We start from the raw sequence: 22,910 nt of genomic DNA, 5'->3' as shown, positions 1-22,910 counted from the left end.
ATTGACTAATCATACTAAATTATGTTGGAGAGATAAAAATATAATACCACTTGAATGGTGTCATGTTACAACATCCGACCTAATTGTAGTAGTAAAATGGGGGGGAAAACAAAACAAAACATGACTTTAAAGGTTTAATACAAATAAAATCTGAAAAGTGTGTTGTGCCTTTGTGTCTGGTTTCCTTTTGTTTTACGTCCCTAAATAAGATGCAGTGCAACCAATAAGACAACTAATTGTTTTGTTAAAATCTTTGAAGTTTGTTGGAGCTAATTAGTGAAAAATGTTATGTTAAAATCGTGTCATAAACTGAAAACATCTAATAGAGCACTGTTCTAACCATCATCCAAAAAAGAGAGTGTGTATGGCCCAAATGCAAACACACAAATACACCAATATCCTCCTAAAGATTCCAGGAGCAACTTCTGAGATTTATACTGATCAGTTAAACTTTTACATTAAGTTTAATGCAAAGATTAATGTAAAACTTGCATTTAAAAAGTTTTGCATTAAGACAGAATTGCCTGTGTAGTCTATTCTGTCTGTGTCGAATAGTCTACACAGACAAAGGATGACTCCAGATTTGAGTCAGTTGGACTGGAAACACTACATCACTATATTCAAATAATAATTAAGAAAGGGTGCTCACAAAAATAAAATAAAAAATTCTGTGTAATTGTAGTACAAAAAAGTCTAATTAAATATATGGTATCTTAAAAATCATCATCGAAAAAACAGTGCTCAAATGGAAATTTGAACAATGGGAATTTCAGTGTCTCAAATCTCACGTCAAAGAAGTCATGACCTTCTGTACACAGGAGCATGAGCACATGTGTAAATATGATGCCATTTAAATTAAACAAAATCCATATAGCCAACCCTGGTATCTACATGACAGTTTTATGACAATCACATAAAGCAATTATTTAATTCTTTCTATCCTTTTTCGGAACCATGCAATTCACTGGAGCTACATCTCTAAGCCTGTGCAGGTTTTCTGTCAGATTATGTAACCTGTTTTGGAAGCGCTATACGGGATCTCTGCAGTCCAAGTTATTTTTCAATCAATTACATAATCAGGTTGCAAAACAGAGGTGCTGATCGAGCAGGTCCTTGATTGTAATAGTCAGGGGCGCCCCCTGGTGGTCAAAATTGACCACATCTGCTGCAAAGTACTCCCAGTCAGTGTGGTCTCTGCACCAGCTGATGTCATTTTACTGTTCATTATTTTGATAACCTATTAAAAAACAGAACCCATGTGGGATCATCATACTCTTTTGCTGAACAGACACACATTTGAATTGAAAGGTAATTTTCTCTAGTGTACGTAGACTCATATATGAATACATTTAGATTCATTTAAACATCCCATTAGATACACACTGTCCATGGTTATCAGAAAGGTTCTGGCATAATTCTGGCAATATATCTAACCACATTTTATCAGTGATGGCAAAGCTCAGGAAAATTGGTTTGGCCACTGACATAGAGACTTATTTTAGTCATAGTTCATACAGTAGTAAGATTAAGATCAGTAATTTGGGAAGACCTTAAATAAAAACTTTCAAAATTTTGTTTGGCATCGTTTAGAACAAACAAACAAACAACTACAAGCGTCCGCCCCTAAATGTTGATTAGATGAAAGGAAATCAGTTGTAATTTTCAGAAGCAACCTTGGGATAAACAAGACTCAAACTGGAAGATGCTGGAAAAAAGATACTGTCCACACATTGTACATCAAGTTGTCTGAGGGAGGGCTTAGCAAGAAAGAAAGAAGCCAACACTTTCTAGCATGACGAAAAATTATAGCTGGATGCACTGACAAGCCAATGGTTACTGAAGAGAAGTTTTATAGTCTACATTGCTTGACTATAAGAAGGAAGTTTGGTTTAGAGGAGCACATCTGTTATCAAACTCAAGCATGGACAAAAAAATCAGGGACAAAAAAAAACTAACTATATAAACCTCTGTTCATGTGCGCTTTATTTTATTACAGTTTTGCGGTCATATAAAGCATTGCAGCTAGCTACAGTGGTGCTTCAGGGTAGCATTAGAATACATTATCATGAAAAAAGTAAAGTAACTTACAATACCATTATATAGTTGTTTACAGTAAAGTATTACTGTTTCTGTATGTACATAATGCGATGATGTACATACAACGTCGCATTAAACATTGTCATTGGTTCAGTTCAAGTGTGAAAAACAAGTTCAGGGAAAACTTGACCAAAATAACGTCTTCAACTCTTAAAAATGCATAAACTAAGGCTTTGTCCTCAACTCTCTTAAGACGTACTAAATGTTGCTTTAACATTTGTGAGTTTGCAACGCTGTTTTCCTCCTTTTTGTTGTTTTAATTTTTCTTTCAGAAGAAGTAATAAGCTTAAATTGACTCTTTAACTTACTCTTTATGGCATGAAATAATCTGAAATTAGATTGTTTTGCCAGAAATCAAACTTTTTATTTCAAAGACAAATCGCGTCTAATTGTAAATTCTATAAGAGCTAATTCAAAGCACTAGAAAAACTTTTTTTTTCAGTCTGCATTTAATTTAAGCACATGCAAAAGCCACCATTTTTAAGATAAAGTGGCAAAAGCTGACTACTTTAAGTTATTCTACTACTGTGTGAGAGCTGTGTGAAATAATCATCTGTGTCTGCTTTTATGAAAGCTTTTATTATGGCATGTCTTCAGTTTTTCTGTTTGTGCCAAACTGGGAAAAAGTAACCAGCATGCATGAAAGTTAATATTACGTCTACATCAGCAAGGCAGTAGTATTAGCAGTGAGACAATCTGGATGATTGTGAGTCCAAATTAATGGAGCGTTTCTCCAGAATACCTCCTGTCTGAATGAAAGAATCCTTTCACACATTGCTAATCTCCAAAACAACACTGGCTCAGTAGTTACTTGTGCCTTGAGCGTACTTGAAGCAGTGTGGGAGTCTGCTCCATGATCCGCAGTAACAGATTATCAATGTAGTCCTCCAGGTCTCGGACCTGCGCCTTCACTTTCTTCAGCTCTGCCTCAACCTTCTGCAGCTGCGCCCCCTGCTGGTCAGATGCTGCCTGCTGCTTCTCCATGTCCATCTCCTGCTGCAGCAGCAGGGAGATCAGTTCCATGTTGGTAAGGTGCTGATATTGAGCCACTCTGTCTGCGGTAACCTCCTGCAGAGAGAGCAGATTTATGTAATTATGTTTACTCACCAACTTTTTGCATTTTATTCTAAGCAAAATCAAAACTATCAACTATTCTCTCCTGTAAACCTTTCTGTTCTGTAAATGAGACATTTTTCCGTCTTTTTAGATTCTCTTATTACACAAGATCTAAGAAGGTCAGCAGAGTCCAAGATGAAATTATTTGGTTTTATCTACCATCAGCTTTATCTGAGCATTACTTGGTCTGAGCTCATTATCTGTCTCCGTCCAAGCTGTTTTAAAAGGTATTATAAATAACCTTTCTCATTGTTTATTTATTTATCTACTCTGAGTCGTTTGGAGATGTCCCCTAAGTCCATTCAAATCAATGACCGAAAACTAAAAGGCATCCTGTCTCAACTGTGTGTTTACGTTAACACACATCTTTACATAAGTGACTGAAAATTAACATTTGTCATCTATTTATGTAAATTATAATATAAAAAATACCAAGCAGCTATTTAAAAATAAAATGAAATATTTATGGTTATAATAGCAGTGTTTTTGACCTGTTAATTATGCATTATGCATGTAATATTCAATTAAAAAACATTCAATTTTTTATTAACCTAACTTGGTGACCTGCAGGTTTTATTTTATTGCACTTTGAAATGTTTTGAAGGTTTTGAACAGACACAAAAAGGTGCTTCTTTTATTCTTGTTTCAGTGAAACTGTAAATTTAGGTCTTAGCAATATGTCAGAAATGTCTGTCTGTATCTTGACTGACACACTTTTGGTCACAAAACTGAAGCCCTGAAATCAGAACTCAACTGTTTCTTTAAAAATCTGAAAGACTTTAAAACTGTTGTATGAAAGACTAAAAACAAATGTATCTCTTTTATCTGTACCTGACTCTTCTCAGGTTCAGGTGTGGCTTGATGGGTGGATCGTCCTGGATTTATGGTCGATTTTAGCTTCTCAAGAACTGAGCGACCCTCTTTCTTCTCAGGCTGGCTGGATGTCAGCGGTTTCACTGGATGAGACCTGAAAAGGGAAGATGTTGGGACCAGCATTCCAACACTAACATGCTGCAAAGTTTACAATAATGCAAAATGCTTGTTTACCATATGTAGTTTCTGAATGACTCAGTTTTGCAATTCAAACTTGAGGAACAACAGAGAATGTTTTAATAATAAGTACATATTGAGTAAAAGCAGAATGTATAAAGGCCATCAGTAAATAAAGCTTTTTTCTTTATGAAAAAATTGAAGTCAAAAATGGGGAAAATTCATTCATTTAGTCAATAACAAGTAATTATTTACAAAACTAAATATTGAATTTGAACATAGGCGTATAGAAAAAGTTGACCAGAATCACTGTGTTTAGCTTGTTTGTATATAATATGCTCTCACTGTTTAGTCATTGCCCTTTCCATTTTCACTTGCTGGAACTGAGCCTTAGGATAAGAAGAAGAAATCAATGTTTAAATAAATTAGCTATGGAGAAGAATCAGCTGTCTGGTATCTCCTTGCTTAAACAAATGTGCATTAATAAAAAAAATAACAGCAATCACCAGTGGCCAGCTAGCTAGAAACTCAAACATCAGATGATTTACTAATTTGTGAAAGAACATAATCAACCACTGTCAGGCTGCACTGACAACTACTCTTTTCAGTATGGATGTTTCTACTGAGGGAAAGACTCAAAGTTATTATTTTTCAGTATTAGTGAAGTACTTAAAATATCACAGGAAGCATTAAGATATAATTTTTTCTTTAAAAGGAAACTGTTTTCAACAAATGTCAAAACATATCGGTCTAGAAAAAAAAAAAACCACATTTGTTTTTGTAAAGCCAGCAGTGCTAACAGCTCTCATAGCTAATAATGGATTATAGATTATATATATATAATATTATTCTTTTAAATCCTTCATCTAGCAGCCCAAACATTTAGCCTGAATTGTACCATCCTTATTAATTTGTACATATTAGTGTCCATTTCTTTCTTTTGTATGTAGAGAAAGCTTGAACCTGCAACAGCAGTGGTTCTACTATGGTGTCATTAGCTACTAGCTAGCATAAGTAGCAGCAAAACAAGCAAAATTAATGGAGTGCAATGTTTTAAGCAAGCAACAGAATATCTTTTAGCCCCAAAAAAATTAAAGCATGAGATGATTTACATAAATGTAAAGCAACAAACAGAAGCAATGCAACTGCTACCATCCAATAAAATTGGATGTGAACGCAAACCTTAATATGAATGTGATCAAAATCAAACAAACCATCACAGCAGAAAACAATATTAACAATGATTTAAGCCAAAAAAAAAAAAAAAGACATCCCATTTTCATGTTTTGTTGTCTAGATCTTAAAAAAATAGGTCATGTCCTAGTGCGAGGAGTCTCACCTGCTCTCCTGAAGGGGCAGGCTGCCAGCAGGCTGTGTCTCCTCAGGTAAAAGTGAGTGCCGTGCATCAGTCAGGGGCTGGTCAGTGGTGAAGGTGGCAGACAGCGAGGGGGTGGAGAAGGCCATAGCCAGCAAAGTGCTGACTTTAGCACTAGGCCCTGTGCTTGAGGCGTGTATGGGGGGGCAACAGACCAGGGTGTCAGCTGACAGGGGGAGTGTAGAAGGGATGGAGGGAGAACAGGGTTCATGTTCTTGCAAAGATTTTCTAATCTTTGTATTGGAAGGGGTTCTGCAGTATGGTGCAACTTTTGCATGAAGATCTTCAAAGCTGATTGGAGTCGTTTTTTCTTTGTCCAATGAAGGTATTGGGGATATTGTGTTAGACATAAATTGGTGTGTTTGGTCACTGACAGAGGTCAATTTAGACTTGTTGGGGTGTTCAAGAACTTGTAAGGAAGACAGCACTGATTTAGTTGGTTGATAAGACAATGGTCCTTCACTGACTTCTGAAATGTTCTGGACGAGGGAGAGAAACTGCACAAACTCTCTGTCTCCATGTTTGCTTTGGCTGCTTGGGCTGTCACTGCTGTTCTGTCTAGAAACTCCTTTTGGTTTGATTCGTGCACTAACAACTCCTGAAAATGATTCGGTCTGCTTAGGTTTGTCCAAGTTGTCTTCTGGGTTCCCATTATCATCACAGTCTTTCTTTATCTTTACAAAGTCGTCATCACACCTTATTTGTTCACCTCTATGTTCAGCTTCAACATCTGGTGAGTTAGATGCAGGATTTTGCTGCAATGGAGCAACAATCCCTTGGCTCTTTGACACACAGGGACCACGCAATGTTTCATTTGCTAGTTCGCATAGACAGTCATGGCAGTTGTCTTGGCAAACTGGTGGTACTTTGCAAAGTTTTTTAGAAGATGCAGTTACTTCAAAAGAAGAGTTCAAAGTGGTTATATAGGTGTCTTTTAATGTGAATATATCCCCAGATGTGGTCTCCTTCTGGTAAATGTCTAATTGTGAACCTTGGGGTAGAGCGTTCTCTCCTAGATTGCTTTTGAAATTATCGGCTGCTTCAGATTGAGAAGATCCATCTGAGTCAATGAAACCAAAATCTGAATTGTTCACATTCATGTTAAGGTCTCCTAGTGTTAGCGAAAAAGATATGTTATTATTGAGGCATGTGGATTCACATGGGTTCAGTTCTTCTGTCTCCTCTGCCGTAGTATATGATATATTTGGTACATCAGCGGGAACACTGGACAGTACGCTGAAATGGTCACTATCAAGAAGCCCTCCAGACCCTGAGTTCTTGAATGAGATTTTATCCCCTGCATTTTCCTCAGTGCTCATTGATAAATGATGACTGTTTAGTCTCTGTTGTCCATAATTTCCCCTGCACGCACGTCTGTACAAGTCTTGCTCAAACAATGTTCCACCCCAACAGTCAGCTACATCTTCCAAAGGTTCATATTTGAACCTTTTGGGGTTCTCTTCAGATATAAGTCCAAGTGAGGTGTTGTTTGTATATGGCTGGGTGTGGACGCCTATAGACTCTGATGTTCCGCTGCTTGAACTTGTGCTGGGAGAAGGAATCTCTTTTTTGGATTCACCCTCCCTGCCACGCTGCAAAGATGCCACACCAGTCTGAGAGAGGAGGTAGGCTTCTTTATGGACAGCTAGTTCCTGGCCTCTGTGCAGCCAGCCATCTGAGAAAATTTCATTCACCGAAGTCCTTATAAGTCTCCTTGGGGGTAAAGGTGGAGGCTCGTCATTGCATCTTTGCAGTTCTTGTACGTAGTTACAGCCAATGTTTTCCACCGGAGAAAAGCTACGTTTACAAGATAAGGTTGGACTGGTTCTGGGCTGTTCTGGAGGAAATCTACCTTTAGGGGAGTTGAGTCTGCTACAGGCAAAGGCATCAAAGGATTCCTCCCATTCTCCTGGATGCTCAGGCATGGAGTAAGGAGGGGAGTGGATGGGGGAGCCAGGCATGGTTCCTTTGGGCACTAAAGCAGGTAGTGATATCTGCTTAGCAACTGGCCGGGGGCGCTCACGTTTTATTGAAACCCTATTTTTGCTGCTGACTTCGGGATTAGTGTCTGCTGGCAGAGTGGTGTAATGAAAGGGGGGTGAGTCTGGTAAGGAGCACGGAGCAACAGAAGGCAACTTCTCTAACTCTTCTGCCACAAGCTCCTCAAAAAAGGGGTTGCGCTGCATACATGGCAGGAAAGGGTTTGAAGGGGAGAGAGGGTTTGAGGAAGGAGAAGAGGAAGGGGTGAAGAGGTTGATGTGACTGTGATTGTCGGGTGAAACATGACCAGAGGGAGAAGCAGAGGGAGAGGAGCAAGGAGGAGGTACTGGGGAGCAAGGAGAGAGGGAAGGGGGTACATCTGAGCTGCTTTCTACCATAGAAGAAAATTCCAGCCTGTAGAGGAAAATAGGGCACAATATTCCTCTTGGTTAATGATGTGCCAGGTTACCAGCTGGGGAAAATCAGTTTACAAAAACAGAATACTAGCTCATTAACTAGGATAAACCTTCTCAGCTAAGTTCAGTTTGAAGATATCAGGTCATAAAAGCAGAATTGTGGAAACGTAAATAAGAAAAAGCAAAGCCCATTTGCAAAATAATCAAGCAAAGAAAGAAATAAGAGATGTACAGTAGCAATTCAAGCTCCACCTACACTTTCAGGTAGAGTGTTGGTGAGTGCTGGGTGAGCAACTGTGTGCACGTGATGCAGTTTGGAGAGAAAGACACGCTGAAAAAAAATGCCAATGCTGAAGTGCCAAATATGAAAATACGGATAGTGATGATGATACCATGTGATTCTAAAAAGGCCAAAAATAAGTAATTCTGTTTTCAAATGAGCACATAGCAGAACAAATGCTTGATTTTGACACCCATTTCATTCAGTATGCCCCAAATGGAAACTAAATATGTTCATAACTGTGGAAAACCTATGATGATTTCTGACTCACCTTGGCTTGTTCTGGGAGTCTCCGGAGCCAAACCAACCTCTGAGCCTTCCCTCCGATGAAGCACTGGCCTGGTTTAGGTCTGACTTAGTAGGCAGAGAATCGCTCCTCCCTGCAGAGAACAACGTCTTTCTCAGTTTCCTTCCTTTTTCAGGTGAACAACCTGCTGAAGATACGATTGGCATTGCTGCCTGAACAGGGGGATCTCCAGTCTGAGCCTCTTGAGCTAATGCTTCTTTCTCTTCCTCCTTTTCCTCTTTCTTCAGCTTATCAACGGACCAGCGCCGTCCCTCGGTAAAGGAACTTTTCTCCTCTCCCCTTTTTGTGAGATTCTGCAGAGACCGAGACAGTGGTGAATATTTCTCCAGCAGAACCAGTTTGGACGGGAGTGCTCCGGAGCCTTTTGGAGTCGATGGCTCTGAATCGTAGACATGGCTTCCATTTATACAGAGAGACGACTTGGATTGAGTCATGGTCTGACCCTTGAGAGACTCCACCGCGACATTTGATCGAGGGAGGGCTGTGGTGATCTTACTAGCTTCATCGCTGAAGGCTCGCTTGTGCGTAAGAATCTTGGTGGTGTGCTGGGTGGTGAGCACTGTCAGAAAGAAATAAGAAGAGATATAATCACTTTTTAAATTGTAAAATATGAAGGATTATGTGAACAGCAGCTGAAAAGAATATTCCAGGCTACATTTGTGTAGCTTTTTTACAGAAGTGGAGCTTTGCTGGGTTTAGTTTCTTTGCCATAAGCACGGAAACATAACCAACAGTCCAAAATAACATGTTTCCAAAAGCAATTACCAAGGAATGTATTTACTTTTCAAAAACGGGGAAACTGTTGAATTCCTCGTGTCAACCAATGAATAGACAACATTCAAAGCAACCAGCAAAGACAGAAGCCTTATCCTACAGTACAATGAGTACAATTTATATTTGTCTATTTGTTTTGAAATGCATATATGTGATCAGGTTCACCATAACTTTCAGAAACTGCTGTATCTATGACTGAGTTTGGTAGCTTTATGCATAGCTATGCTACCACATAAAGAAGAACTAAATAAATTTATTTTATTTAACATTATTGTAAAATTTCTATCATTTTGTTGCTTTTGAGACTAACTTATCTTTGATAAGTGCCAGACATCTGCAGTTTCACTACAAACATTGATTACTTTAATAATTCTGCAAATAATTTCAGACCTACCTTTTTTTGCTAGGTCTGCTTCCCCATAGTGTGCATCAATTCTCACTTTGCTTGTGTAAATGGGGGAGCTAGGGGGGTCTGACAGCAGATCCAGGCTGGGTGGAGGGCCAAGGTTATCACTGGCCATGGAAGACAAGCTGCTCTCTGAGGCCAGAGACGAGCACGACCTTGTGTCAGATGACTTTCGCAGTCTTCCCTTGAAGAAATCTTTCATCTTGCTCCTCTTTTCCTCTGTTATCTCCACCTCTTTTGACTCCACCCCAACCCCTCCCTCCTCTCCAAACGGTTGCCCCAGGGACCCTGACAACGCAGCGTAGCGGCCTGGCACAATGGCTGAGGAAGACTCCACATCACCCCTTTTCCTCCCAGTTACGCGATCCTTGAGCTTGCTGAAAGCAGACCGGGGCTTGTCCTTCATGGTGAGGTCGAACATGCTGGCTGTCATGTTGTTGCGGGTGAACTGGACCGTCACCTGAAGTTCGCCACGTTCCTTCTCTTTTCTACCCGCCTTGGAGTTCAGCTTGAACCACCTACAGAAAAAAAGAGATAATGTCCAATGCATCTTTGTTTTAAAGGGGCATTATTCTGTATTTTCCAAGCATGTAGCACCATTTCATAGCACAATCAAGTAACTATGTTACCTTTAGTTGTCATAAAAAAGCTGACAACTTAAAAGAAGTGAGACTTTGTAATTTGACCACTTTTAAATGGACCTCTGTCTCTTTAAAAGGTTTCTACTGTTTCCAACCCTCCACCCTCAACAGGTCATAATAACAATGCTCCTCAATTACGACAGTTCTACCAAGCGTTTTCTAACTGCTGCTGCCACTAGTCTGGAGGAGTTTGTGGGGAATGCGTAAGGGAAGGGGTGCTCTGTAGGACGGAAGCTCAGCTGGAGGCTTTGTATGGGCAAGCGTTTAGGCACCCCTAAATGACTGCTATGTGAGACTCAGTGATTCCTCAAAGATGTATGATAAAAAAACAATACTGCAGGTATGTTTTTGATGAGGGAATGAAATTATAAGATAAAGCTAAAAACAGCAGATTTTACATAATACACTCCTTTTAGAGCTTAAATAAGAACTTGAGCAATAAAAATAATAGTTTCTCTGAGTAAAAGCATCCCAGTTATTGCAAAACGTTTAGATAAAGCTCAGCGGTTTGTGCGCTACATATGGAAACTCATATTTCTCAAAGTGCACAAAAAAGGTCTGCTGAAAAAAAAAAAGCATTAACAGATAAACTGGGTCAACCAATGAATTCAGTCCTTGCTCTGTTCCTCCCTCTCAGGTCCACTGAGCGGACCCCAGAAAATGCTACAAAGCCAGAACGAACAGCAGGAATTCAGTGAGCATAGAGGGAGCAGGATCTTCAATTAAAGCCAGATGTTCCTGTTTTACTCTATTCCAGTGTTTCAAATAACAGAAAGGCCAGATACGTCACCTGTTGTTGCATTAAACACGGGTAGTTCACTAGCATTCACAGGTAATAATTGAGACTGATAATAATAAATATTATTTATATTGACATTCCACTGAAAGTGATCATTTTCATGTTGTCCGATCACCTGTTTCTAAGTATGACACTTTGCTTTTCGTCATTGAATGTAAACGATGAAGACATCACAGAAGACCTGCATGATAGGAAAAAAGAAAAGTGGATACTTACTTCTGCCTAACTGTACCTCTTGACTTGTGAGCCAAAAAAGGTAATAAGTGAAGACATGAGTTTGGAGGGAAAACGACCACTAATGGTATTTTGATTGAACTGGTGAGTCAGCCACATTTAATACTCTGCAAAAGCCATTACAAAAGAACGATGTTGAGTCTTTTCAAGACTTGACAGCCAGTAAGTAATCTAAAGCAGAACTCCAATAAAAAGAAACTGACCGTATCCACAGGCTCTTATATAACCTGTCAGTTGGGTAATGTACGTCATCGATTTTCCAGAAATATTTTTATTTTTTCATTCAGTGTGTTTATAGGTAGTAAACAGATGCAAAGAGGAAGAAAAGTATCAATAATTTAGTTTTTTTTCTTTTTTAAAAAGAAAAATAGGAAATTGTGGCACACATTTGTTTTCATCCCCCTTTACTCTGACACCTTTTAATAAAATTCAATGTAACCAGAACCAGTTTATCAAAGTACCAAGCAACACAGCAGTTAGGTGATGAAGTTGTGGACTAGTGGAAGGGTTAGTTCATAAACCATATTACTAACTTTTGACATTTCACAGAGCACAGTTTAATCCTTTCTACATAAACAGAAATATTTTGGCACAGCTGTAAACATATCAATTCATGACTGTCGGCCTAAACTACAACAGCCAGGAACCGTTGACAGCATAAATGTTAGTTATACATCTCACAATTATAGTTTCATTGGAAGAGTGAAGCAGGAAAGGCATTTTTGAAATAAAGCTAAAATAATAATAATAATAATAATAATAATAATAATAATAATAATAATAATAATAATAATAATAATAAAGCTACATTAGCAGTCTAACACATTGTGCTAAACTGTGTGATCTGGAAGGCAGTGCTCAGGTCATGAGAGATCAAACTTAGCAATATGCCCAGAGTAAAACATGGTGGTGGAATCAAAGTTGAACAGGGAAGGACAGTGAAATTCTGTAAACATGTTGGAGGCTACAAAGCCTTGAGGTTCACCTTTTATTAAGATTGTAAACTCAAGATCATTTATGTGTTTGCAGAAATATTTGTTTTTATGTCCTAATCTTCAGCTGAGGCTCAGTCCAATCACAGGGTTTAGGGAGCATTTAATGCAATATGTTCTCTAAGGCCATCTGACTCACATAATCAGCTTTTAAAATCTTTCCCCAACTACTAACTGTATTTTTCTGTCACAGCCTTGGTCTATTTATATAACAACATCATAAGAAAGTTAAATGTGTTTCAATCTCAGCAGCCACATGAATAATGATTTATGTGATTTCTATTAATAGAAAATTATAGACACAATGGCTGCTGTTGTCAGACATGTTTTCTCTGAAACTGTACAAGATTGTCAGGGAATTTTACTTTTACATGAAGATTGACTTCATGGTCACGATGAAGACTCGTGCAACAGCGAAAAGTGCAACTCATCTTGTTTACTTGCGGTGCATTATGGGAACCTCTGCTACATCAGTCCATAGGTCAGGTCTTTCTGAGGATGTTGCTTCTGCAGCTTGCATCCTTTCTTGCAGAACAGTTCTGGTTCCTTCTTAACTAAGTCATTGAGGATAACCGGTGAGCTCAGCTGATGCACATGACTGATCTTCACAAACTAAAAATACCAGAGTCTTCCTCGACTATAAAAAACACTGTCTGAAAGTGAGAGGATAGTTAACTGAAATGAAAATGTGAAACTTACTCATCTCTGGGACACATTGCGTCCTGGAATATCTTATCCAGAGGGATGATGGTTTGACCCAGAAACACGTCCAGCCCGATGAGGACCCGGTGCATGACGGTGAGGACCAGATCTCCGCTCCCCGGGGGGAACGCGCTGCGGCCGCCCTCCTCCAGGATCCCGGGGAGCAGCTCGAAGCAGCACTCCTCGTTCCACACGGGCACCTCCGCCTTCTCCACCAGCCCGGTGGTGTACTTCTCCTTCCCCACCTGGATGATGGTGTAGAGGTAGCGGCTGCCGTGCTTGCCCTTGGTTCGCAGCCCCCTGGCGCGGAGCACGGTGACATTAACATGAGTAGGCACCCACCGCTGATCATCGTCCAGATCTATCAAGGACATCATCATCTTGTACCGCTGCCCCCCACCCACCACCACCACCACCTTTAACTCAACACACGCAGTTTCACTCACTGAAGTGTTTGATCAGCTGATCGGGAGGTCATACCCCCCTTTTTTCCTAAGTGCTGCGCAAAAAATACCGCTGCAGGGAAGAAAAAAAAAATCTCCCAAAATTCCGACGAGCCTCAGTTTTCAGTCTTCAGTTTCAGCCGCTTCTTGCTGCTTAAACTCAGTCTATGCAAATCACGTTATAGTGGAGCAGAAATCATCTGCTCCCGTTCATGTCGCATCATCAACGAGTTGACGGTCCGGAATCTGCTCATTGTGTGTTTCCACGGCCCGCCCTCCTCCACCACAGCAGGCCCGCATTGAGAGGAGAGAGATGCCGCAGAATTAAAGAGAAACACCCAAAGCTGCGTCTGATCCAGCGAGACACAGGAAAGCTGTGTGAAGGTACAGAGAAAGCAAGCCTGCCTGCGCCGCGTTTTGATCAGTAAGTCTAGTTTCCGGTGTAAATATGTTAGAATACAAGACTGACTGCAGTAAATGTTCAGCAAGATGTATGAGCTTGTTTTAAGTCAATAATTCCTTAATAAGGTCATAATCTGCCAATTGAACTAATTTTTTTCCATCAGTATCAAGTTATTGACTTAAAACAAGCTCCTATATCTTGCTGAACATTTACTTGTAAGTTAGTTTTGTCTTGTTTCAAGTGTACCAAGATGTTAGCACGAGAAACCAGACCTGAACTACTTGGTAAGATTTTGTGTTTTTGCACAAAATCTTACCAAGAAGATGTTCTCATTAATATTAATCATTTTGTCCATGAAAACACAGTAATGTTTAAGGTTAAATGGCATTATTGTCTTGCAGCAAGGAGGTCGTGTGTTCAAATCCCTGCCATATTTCCTTCTTTATATGTTGCAGCTTTCTCCAACAGCCCAATAACATCACTGTGAGGTAAATTGGTTACACATAGCCAATGAATGGATGCAAAATGTCTCTCAAAAGTTCCATGTTTTTGAAAAGTAAGCAAAATACATACCTGAAGAACAAGCAAATCTATTAGTGGAAAATGCACACGCTTAGAGTAATACTATTTTGAGGCAAGCTCTGATTTATTTTCAGCATTCAGCTTTTCGGAGTTCATGCCTAACTGCATTTATGCAGGAGTATAAATACTTGTGTGTTCACCTAGACAACAGACTGAACTGCACTGTACAGTGAAACCATGTAAAAGACACAACAAACTTTATTCTTTAAGGAAAGCTCACAGTTTGGAGCAAAACGCTGCAGACTTTCCATAAGTCTGTTGTGGAGAGTGCAATCTTCCCGATAATCATCTGCACAGATGTCTTCATGACAATAGTTTTTACTAGTAATTTACATCTTCCTTGAAACTGCAGAGCCACCTTGTGGATTGTTGCAGCTCGGACTGAAAAAACTTCACAATCACCTCCTGAAAACCTCCAGACGGAGGAGCTGTAGTTTCATCTCGACTCTAACACCGACATGAACTCATTTCAGGGGAATTTCTACAAATTATTTAGGAGTTTTGATTGAGTTATGGATAAAATGAAGCAACAACATTTCTCCACTGTACAACTATGTTAAAATATTCTACTAAAATAGAATATTTTAGTAGAATGGTGATATTCTCACCATTAAAAGAAAAATCTTGGTTAATGATATTATACATCAAATATCAATGAAATGTGATGAGAAAAACAGCGACAGCTCAAGATTACCATTAATGATCCGTTTATAAAGACATTTTGAACAGAGAGGAGTTTTCAGCTTCATTTTTTAGTTTATTCATTGGAAATAAAAAAAAACTTTTACTGAATATTTGTAAAAATTGAATGTTTCACAGTGTTGATTACAGCCACTTTGAGTAAAGAAGTACATGGGAACAAACGCACACATTCAGAACAGCAACACAACAGCACAGTCCAACAGTTTTAAGGTTTCTCTGGCACTTATCTACTTGGCTTTTTAAAGAGGGAGACATTGTATTTTCTGAAAGAAAAAAAAAAACTTTAACAATAACCATACGTTATTTTACACAATTTACACAGCACGTTTTATGGGTGACTTGGCCTCACGATCAGCTACATTCAGATGAAGAAAACAATGTTACCCGCAAAGAAAGTTGTTCAGCATGAAATCTTTTTTTGAGGTGAGTATTTAGCTCTTTACATCTGTTTGTCCCCAGTGAGACCATGAAAAGTGCAAATAACAGCTTCAGAAATAAACAAGTGCTTCATGCTTTCTCTCTCTGAGGAAGTAGACACTTTCAGTCATTGTCAGGGAACAACACACATCACATGATGACACAGAGTTTCAACATTTTACTATGTGAATGTCTTCCTACTCATTTAAGGCTTCATAAAGTGGCAACTGCCTTAAACTAAAGATCTTTACTGTTGCCTGTGTTTTGCTCCTAATTTAGGTTTTAAATACAAGTATTTATTGCACACTGCTGCCCATGAAGTTGGATAAAGTACAGTATACAACAAGGTTTTGTTTGTTTGACTTAATCAATAGTATTTAGTAAGATGTTGGCTCTTCCGTTGCAGGTATAACAGGTAGAAATCTTTTGGTAAAACCTTCCACTAGGCTAAGAAGTGTGTTTATGGGCATTTTTGTTTCCTGTTCTTCCAAACGTGCATTTGTAAGGTCAGACACTGATGTTGGACGAGAAAGAGAGGAAGCAGTCTGCAGCCCTAGGTTCTGAATGTTATGCACCTGTAAATATGGAGGTAATTTGAGCACCTGCATTTCATCATTTGCATGGGTGATGCAATAAATTTGGCAAAATAGTGTATTTTCTACCAATTTTAACACAATTATTGTGACAATGTGGTCTATTCATGACATGCTGTGCATATCTTTTGAAAACTGCTTTGATCAACCTTCGTCAAAAATAGCATAGTAAAAATTAAACTAACAACGAAAAGAGGAAAAGTGTGTAAAAAGAGAATTATTCAAACCTGGTAGGCAACAGTGTATTTGAGCAAAAAGTAGCGGTATTGTTGCAAATTCAGACAAAAACGTAAACTAAAGTCATATTTCAATTCGGCAGGACTAATTACTGGACTGTAAACAAGTTAAAAACACAGAAAACTTTGGTTAAAATTGTGCTGTAAGGTTGCCCTGAATTGAACACCCTCCCCAAAAAAGTCTTTGATATTTAATTTAACTATTTCTTTTCAATGTGACTTTGAAATTTATGTTTTTCTTAATTGCAGTGTTTTTTAAAAACAAATTTCAAGAATGAAATTTCTGTTTTGTGGCTTTACATTTAAATGTTCTTAGTAATCTTGACTTTATTGTGTTTTATATCTAGCACCTACTGTGAATCTTAGAAGCAGTCCACTGGATTTAAAGAGACGCCTCCTTTAAAACTGCCAGAAGTCAAATTTTGACGAAAATGCGAGTATAAAACAATCGTTTTTGCTAATGCGCTCATGGAAAAAACATTTGTGTCTCTCCTGCAGTCTGAGGATGCTAAAATTGAACCATGATCATCATTGTTCATTTTGGAGGTAAAATGTGAAGCTTGCAAAATCGTGACAAAGGATCCCAACTATAAAGTACGGCGGTGACTGCAGCATCATGTTTTGTGTGTGGTTTGTTGCAGAAGGGACTGGTGGCTTTTCAAAAAAAATAACTGTGGTTTCAACTACATGTAACTACCTCCAAAATATAACAAGATAACCTTTAAGTTTGGTTGTGACTTGGACCAAATGTCTAGTGTTGACCTACATGTCTTTGTTTAAATTAAATGAAGATTGAATGAAAGTCAAAGCGCAGCAGAGTGAACAAGCGAATGTGACGATGTCAGAGGCACTCCTGTTAAAAATTTCAGGTAAAGGTGCTTTCACTACATACAGATGCAAACAGATTAAATGCTACTTTTAGCTATGAATATCATGAAGGTGCAGCTTGTGTAGATATACGGAAATTCTAACACAACTATCCTATAAATTTAACACAAAATATTCTCTGAAACTGACTTAGCCCTAAACATAACCCACTGACAGTGAAATAAACTCAAGTCATATTTTAAAGTAGCAAAAAGGAAGACTCAAATTGCTTTAAAATTGAAAACTGGCAAAAGTCAAATTTTGACTCAAAAAATGCAAGTATAAAACAACCAAAAGGGTTATAAAATTACTTAAAGCAAGGGCTGGAGTTGTATTCTGTATAACACGCTTTCTCTGGAATGTTTTTAGATAAAGGTTGGTGTTTCTGGATATGTTGTCGTACAGCTACATATTAAGGTTCATCATTTTTGTTTTTGTATAACTTCAGTCCGACTGGCCGTTCTGGCAGCCTTTCAGAAACAGCTCGTCCTGCGACAGATGTCCGTCGAAGCCGTCCATGTAGAGGCTGCTGGTGCTGCTGCCGCTGCTGCCCAGGAACGTACCCACCGCCCGGCCCTGGCGGGCGTGGCCGACGGCGTCGCTGAACACTTTGTTGATCTGCTCCTCTGAGGGCATCCACCAGTCTGGGTTTGAGGCACAGTGCATCCGGATAAACTCTGAAGGGTTAATAAAAGTTATTCTCTTTACTGGAAAATCAGAGCACACGTTAAGATTTGGGTCAGGATGTGAAAGTGAGATGGCCAAGGTTCATATCTGGTGGAGGAAGATGAGAGTAAAATGACCAAAAACACAAGAGTCCAACCTAACAATGTTTGTTTTGCTGCAGTTGAGATACAAAAATATATAGTAGTTTGACTGAGTTGTAGTTTTGATTTTCAACTTCTGATTGCTTGGCATTTTTATGTAATCTGAAAGCTTGATGTTAAAAAGAAATCTGAGAAGTACCACAGTTTAATAATCATAAATGCTTATATTACTATGGTACTGTTTAATCCTAAAAATACTGTCATTTGTAGTAATTTACAAAAAAATTAGTTGAATGATGTGAAAAGCATTAAAATCTCTCAACTGACAATAAATACTTTTAAAAAGGAAATGCCACAATTAAAAGGTGCTTTTAAAAATATGTTGAGAATAATGTTGAATTCAAACAATTGCTCTTAGGCTTTGTTGGGTAGATTCTGAAGCTTTTTTAATGGCTCTTTCATTTGAGAAATTTTAAGTGTCCCAAATAACAAACTGCCTAATGCACAATTTCTTGTTGTGTGTGCTTCTCTGCAGCTCGGAGCACGATAATCAGGTGCATAGAGTGTGGATCGCTTATTTTATCTGCTTGTTGCCTTGCATAAATGTCACCAAAGGATTTACAATTATTTACCGCAAGATGCTTACTCTTACTTCAAAAATGGTATATTTGTAAGAAAACATGATCACTATTATCACTGGCAAGTAAAAGTTTAAAAACTCTGACATATTAGTCTTTAAGATAAAAGTGATGGTGAACCATTAAATGAAGCATTGACGTAAAAGCAGATAAACCTGCATGATTAACAGCCTAAAATCGCACGGCTTTAAAACAAAGTTGTCACACTTCAGTGCTTTAAATCTGATGGTGAGTGCATACTCTCCTAAATCAGCGGAGACCGAGGCGACGCACCTCTGAGGCAGCTGACTTTGACTGGGTTGAGCGGGCGTCTCTCCAGGCCCGGGTCTCCTGAGTGCACCGAGCGCTTCCTCTTCCCCAAACCGCAGGAGAACTTGAGCTCATCCGTGGTGAAGACGTAGCGGATCAGGTATCGCAGGAGCCGTCGGCCATCTTTCTTGGAGGAGTTGACGGCTTCATCCCACTGCTTGTTGGTGATGAAGAGCGGGTAGTTCTCCAGCAGCTGTTTGCTCCCCTGAAGGGAAGAGGAGTTAAACTTAGGAGTTTGGGTGAAACAAAGAAAAAAACAACACGTGTATGTATGATCCAATGATTAAACGACAAACCTCAAAGACGGTTTGCTCTTCCTCCTGCAGAGATACATCTTTTAATTCCATATTGTCACACTGCTTGAAGATGGATATGATGTTATATTTCACAATGATAATCCTTTATAAAGCCAAACACAAGCCTGTTTCTCACCTCGGTGAGCTGCTCCTCTGGCATTTGCTGGGCCAGCTGGTTGTGAAATTCAAGAACAGCCTTGAAGTAGTCCAAAGTATTTTGGCAGGGCACTGGGGGAAAAAAAAAAAAACAGAAAAAAACAAAAACAGGTGTTACAGTGAACAGTAGCAGAAAAAAATCCCTGAAGCAAAAAGGATTGATTTTGTAAACCTACAACCATATCCTTAGATTACTTTCTTTACCTTTCTTATAAATTCTGAGAAATAATTTTGAACATATCTTTATTTTATTCGTAACTTACTCACAATTGCAACATATAACTATTTAAAGCAACTTAACAAAATTATATATTATGTGGGAATATGTAAACATTTTTCTTGTTGCTGCAATTCCTGTTTGTAGAGGTGAATTTTAATTTATTGTCAAATGTAATTTAAAAATACATTCCATTCAAGTAATAGAAACTCATTTGCAGAGTCAAATATATTACAGTGAAAAATATATATTTGACGTCTCATAGATTTATTTTTCTCACAACTAAATGTCTGCTTTACTGTGACTGTGAAGGTCATAACATGGACATCACAGAACAAATTTGTGTTAGAAATATTTTGGGGAATTTCATTAGACGTACATTATAAGAATCAAATTACATCCCTCTGCCTGCAATGAATTTATAAGACACTTCTCTTTTTAAATTGAATTACTCAATTAAATTAACTTTATGATGACATTTCTGCCCGCCGTGTAAAGTTCAATGCTGTATCATGATCTATAATCCGATTCACATGTGACTTTCCCAAAGGTTTACTAGGAGAATGGGTAGTGACTTTCATATCAATGGAAAATATAGCACATGTAATACTGTTTCACTCCAAATGTAATTTTCAATTATAGTTACTTTAGAAGCTTGTTGTTTTTCTTCACCGCTAACGTCTGAATGTGACCGTCTGCCTGGACCCTCAGGCCCAATCTGGCCCCAGAAAGGTCATTTGTACTTAAACATGCTTTCACTCGCGATCGCTTTAAATGTGAGAGCTTATAGCTGTCTAATATTTAATTAAATATTTTAAACCAGGTTTTATTGTCGTGCTTTGTCTTTGATGAAAATGGATGGACGGAGAGATAGAAAGAAGGAAAGAAAAAGATTCTCATTAATGATTCATAGAGACAATCAACTTAAACGTATTTATAAAGTTCTAAATGATTTAAAGCAAACAGAATATATCATATATTCTGAAAAAACACCCAGCTCATTCATTTGGAAATAATATTTAATTCTTGCTCTAACCATACTCTTGAAAAGCTTAGCAAAATCAGTATTTTATCCATTATTAGTCTTACATTTTCTGTTCAACTAAATTGCCAACTTTGCCTGACCAAGACAGAATTTCAACAGTCGTCCTATTTTCTTCTCTCTTTTGTCATATAAAATCCAAAAATAAAATAAAAAATGTTCTGTGAAACCTTCTCCAAATGAATCCAAAACATCACAAAGAAAACAAAAGCAAACGAGACCAAGCAAGACGCAAACAAACACAGTGAAAGAAACAAGAATAACAGGATTAAACAACAAACTGAAGTTGTGGTCTCGGATTACCGCACCTGGAATGTTCTCCAGTTTGTTACGCAGCTCCTCGTTCTCCTGCTGCAGACACAGCACCTCCTGCTCCAGCTCCAGGCAGCGGGGGCAGCAGCTCTCCTCCTCCTCCTCCTCCTCCGGCAGCGTGGACGACGGGTGTCCGTACGACTCTGACGGAGCCGGGGATCCCCATCCTCCCAGGTTGTGTCTCGACGGAGACACGTCTGAACCGCGCTCGGCGGGAGCGCACTGCTCCCCTTCGAGACCCGCAGCCAGGTGTTGCTGAGGCCCAGAGAGCAGGTAGCTCTGCAGGGAGTCCGTGAAGATGCGGAGGACGGCAGAGGTCTGGTGCTGGTTGGAATGGCTTTGCTGGGCCTCGTCCTCAGGGTCGGTGGTGGAGGAGCTCTCCGGAGGTTTCAGCTTCCCCTGAGAGGAGCAGTGGAGACCCTGAGCGTCCCCTCGCCCGTCTTCCAGCTTGATGTTAGAGCTGAGGGAGGAAGACGGAGGCTCCAGCAGACGGCCATTGTTGAGAAGGTTGAGGACTCGGCTGCACTGCTGGGCGAAGGCATCTAGGATGAGACGGTTCTCTGTGGCAGAGGAAGAGGAGGTCAGGAAGTCAGAGAAGAACTGGTGTTTGTTTTTTTTTGTTTTTTTTGGTCAGTTCTTTTTTGCTTATCTGAAGGATCAAATTATAAATTTCAGCTCAAAAGGTGCAAAGCAAGTGACTTCTGGATGGATTTCAACATGTTTAGTACAACTGGCTTTGCAGGTCAGTAATTGGGTTAGACACAGTTAGACACTGCAGAGCCGTAAAAAATAAAGTTGTGGAAACACTTAAAGCAGAGATAGATACCAGAATAATATTCCAGGCTTTGGACGTGTCACACTGCATTTTTTAATCTGTTATTTTAAAATAGAAAGAGCATTCTATATACTTTTCTATTAGGATTAGAAATCTTAGGTCAAAAGGCCTGTGGAGGAGCTGCAGTGTTCCACAGCTCAGGTGGGAGAATCTGGATAGAGCTATAATTAGTTGTGAGCTCAGTAAATCTGGCCATAGAGAAAGACCAGAAAGAAAAGAAGCCATTAGGAGTTTGCAGTTTGGAAAATGAGTGCTCTGGTAACATAAAAAAAAAGAAAAGAACATTTAAATTTCTGGCTATGTTTTAACCACTAAGTGTGGAGGAAAAGATGCGCATCAATCCTAAGCACAACATCCATGGTAAAATATAATGATGGTGGTATAATGCTGAGGGAATGATTTTCTTCAGCACGGAAAGGGAAGGTCAGCAGAGTTTATGGTAAGATGAATAGGAGCTGAACAGAGGCTGGTCCTGACAGAAATCCTTTTGAAAGCTGAAAAACCAACTTCAAGCTGTGGTGGAGGTTTGCCTTCCCACAAAACAGCAACCGCAGACATAATAACATAATATTATGTTTTAATAACACAATGAATACTTCAGATCAAAGCACGATCATCTGTCAGAATGTCTCAAAGTCCAGCTCTAAGTCCAAAAGAGAATCAGTGGCAAGGCTTGAAAACTGATGTTCAGAGATTTCCCCCATCCAATCTGACGTACACAGGCTCGCCACACTTTGAAAATAACTCAGAACGGTGTAAAATGTTCCTTCCTTTTAACCTCTTCATCTCTAGGCCTCTTTTTGAGAAATATGGTTGAAAATACATGCCCAAAATGAATTGAATGTATCTCAAGAACTACAGAGTTTATTTTAATTGTTTTGGTATCAAAATAAAGGCAAGACTCTAGAGAATATGTTACAGCTCTAAAACCCACCCTGCCTGTTACTGAGGAAAGTGAATTAATATGATACACAGCAGAAATTAAG

At 39.0% G+C, this 22,910-nt stretch overlaps 2 protein-coding genes across 5 annotated transcripts in view; both read right to left on the bottom strand.

Moving 5' to 3' along the window:
- Positions 1-1,965: 1,965 nt before the first annotated feature.
- rab11fip5b (RAB11 family interacting protein 5b (class I)) lies at positions 1,966-13,912 on the bottom strand. 2 transcript variants are annotated; one of them, XM_015047224.1, is made up of 6 exons: positions 13,107-13,912; positions 9,730-10,259; positions 8,526-9,120; positions 5,543-7,972; positions 4,045-4,180; positions 1,966-3,165 (listed from the first exon to the last, which is right to left on the bottom strand). In XM_015047224.1, the coding sequence occupies exons 1-6, from the start codon at positions 13,487-13,489 to the stop codon at positions 2,905-2,907; spliced, it is 4,335 nt and encodes a 1,444-aa protein (XP_014902710.1). In that variant the 5' UTR covers positions 13,490-13,912; the 3' UTR covers positions 1,966-2,904. The 2 variants fall into 2 exon arrangements, with proteins under 2 accessions (XP_014902710.1, XP_014902711.1); XM_015047225.1 differs by lacking the exon at positions 5,543-7,972 and having other exon boundaries at positions 13,107-13,846.
- A 1,586-nt stretch (positions 13,913-15,498) lies between these two features.
- bend4 (BEN domain containing 4) overlaps positions 15,499-22,910 on the bottom strand; it is a 19,499-nt gene continuing 12,087 nt past the window's right edge. Inside the window, exons 2-6 of one of the 3 annotated variants that reach the window (XM_015047228.1) lie at positions 21,086-21,649; positions 19,499-19,590; positions 19,363-19,425; positions 19,031-19,271; positions 15,499-18,029 (exon numbers count right to left, since the gene is read on the bottom strand). In XM_015047228.1, the coding sequence (XP_014902714.1) occupies positions 17,797-18,029; positions 19,031-19,271; positions 19,363-19,425; positions 19,499-19,590; positions 21,086-21,649 (1,193 nt within the window). In that variant the 3' untranslated portion in view covers positions 15,499-17,796. The remainder of the gene's footprint in view (positions 18,030-19,030; positions 19,272-19,362; positions 19,426-19,498; positions 19,591-21,085; positions 21,650-22,910) is intronic. The other 2 variants (XM_015047229.1, XM_015047230.1) reach the window with 2 other exon arrangements.

Source organism: Poecilia latipinna, unplaced genomic scaffold (genome assembly GCF_001443285.1).
Source record: "Poecilia latipinna isolate Pla-1442-1.1 unplaced genomic scaffold, P_latipinna-1.0 Scaffold815, whole genome shotgun sequence".
In the NCBI taxonomy this organism is placed as follows: Eukaryota; Metazoa; Chordata; class Actinopteri; order Cyprinodontiformes; family Poeciliidae; genus Poecilia; species Poecilia latipinna.
Note: the sequence above shows the minus strand (reverse complement) of the source record. Positions and strands in the feature narration are given on the sequence as shown.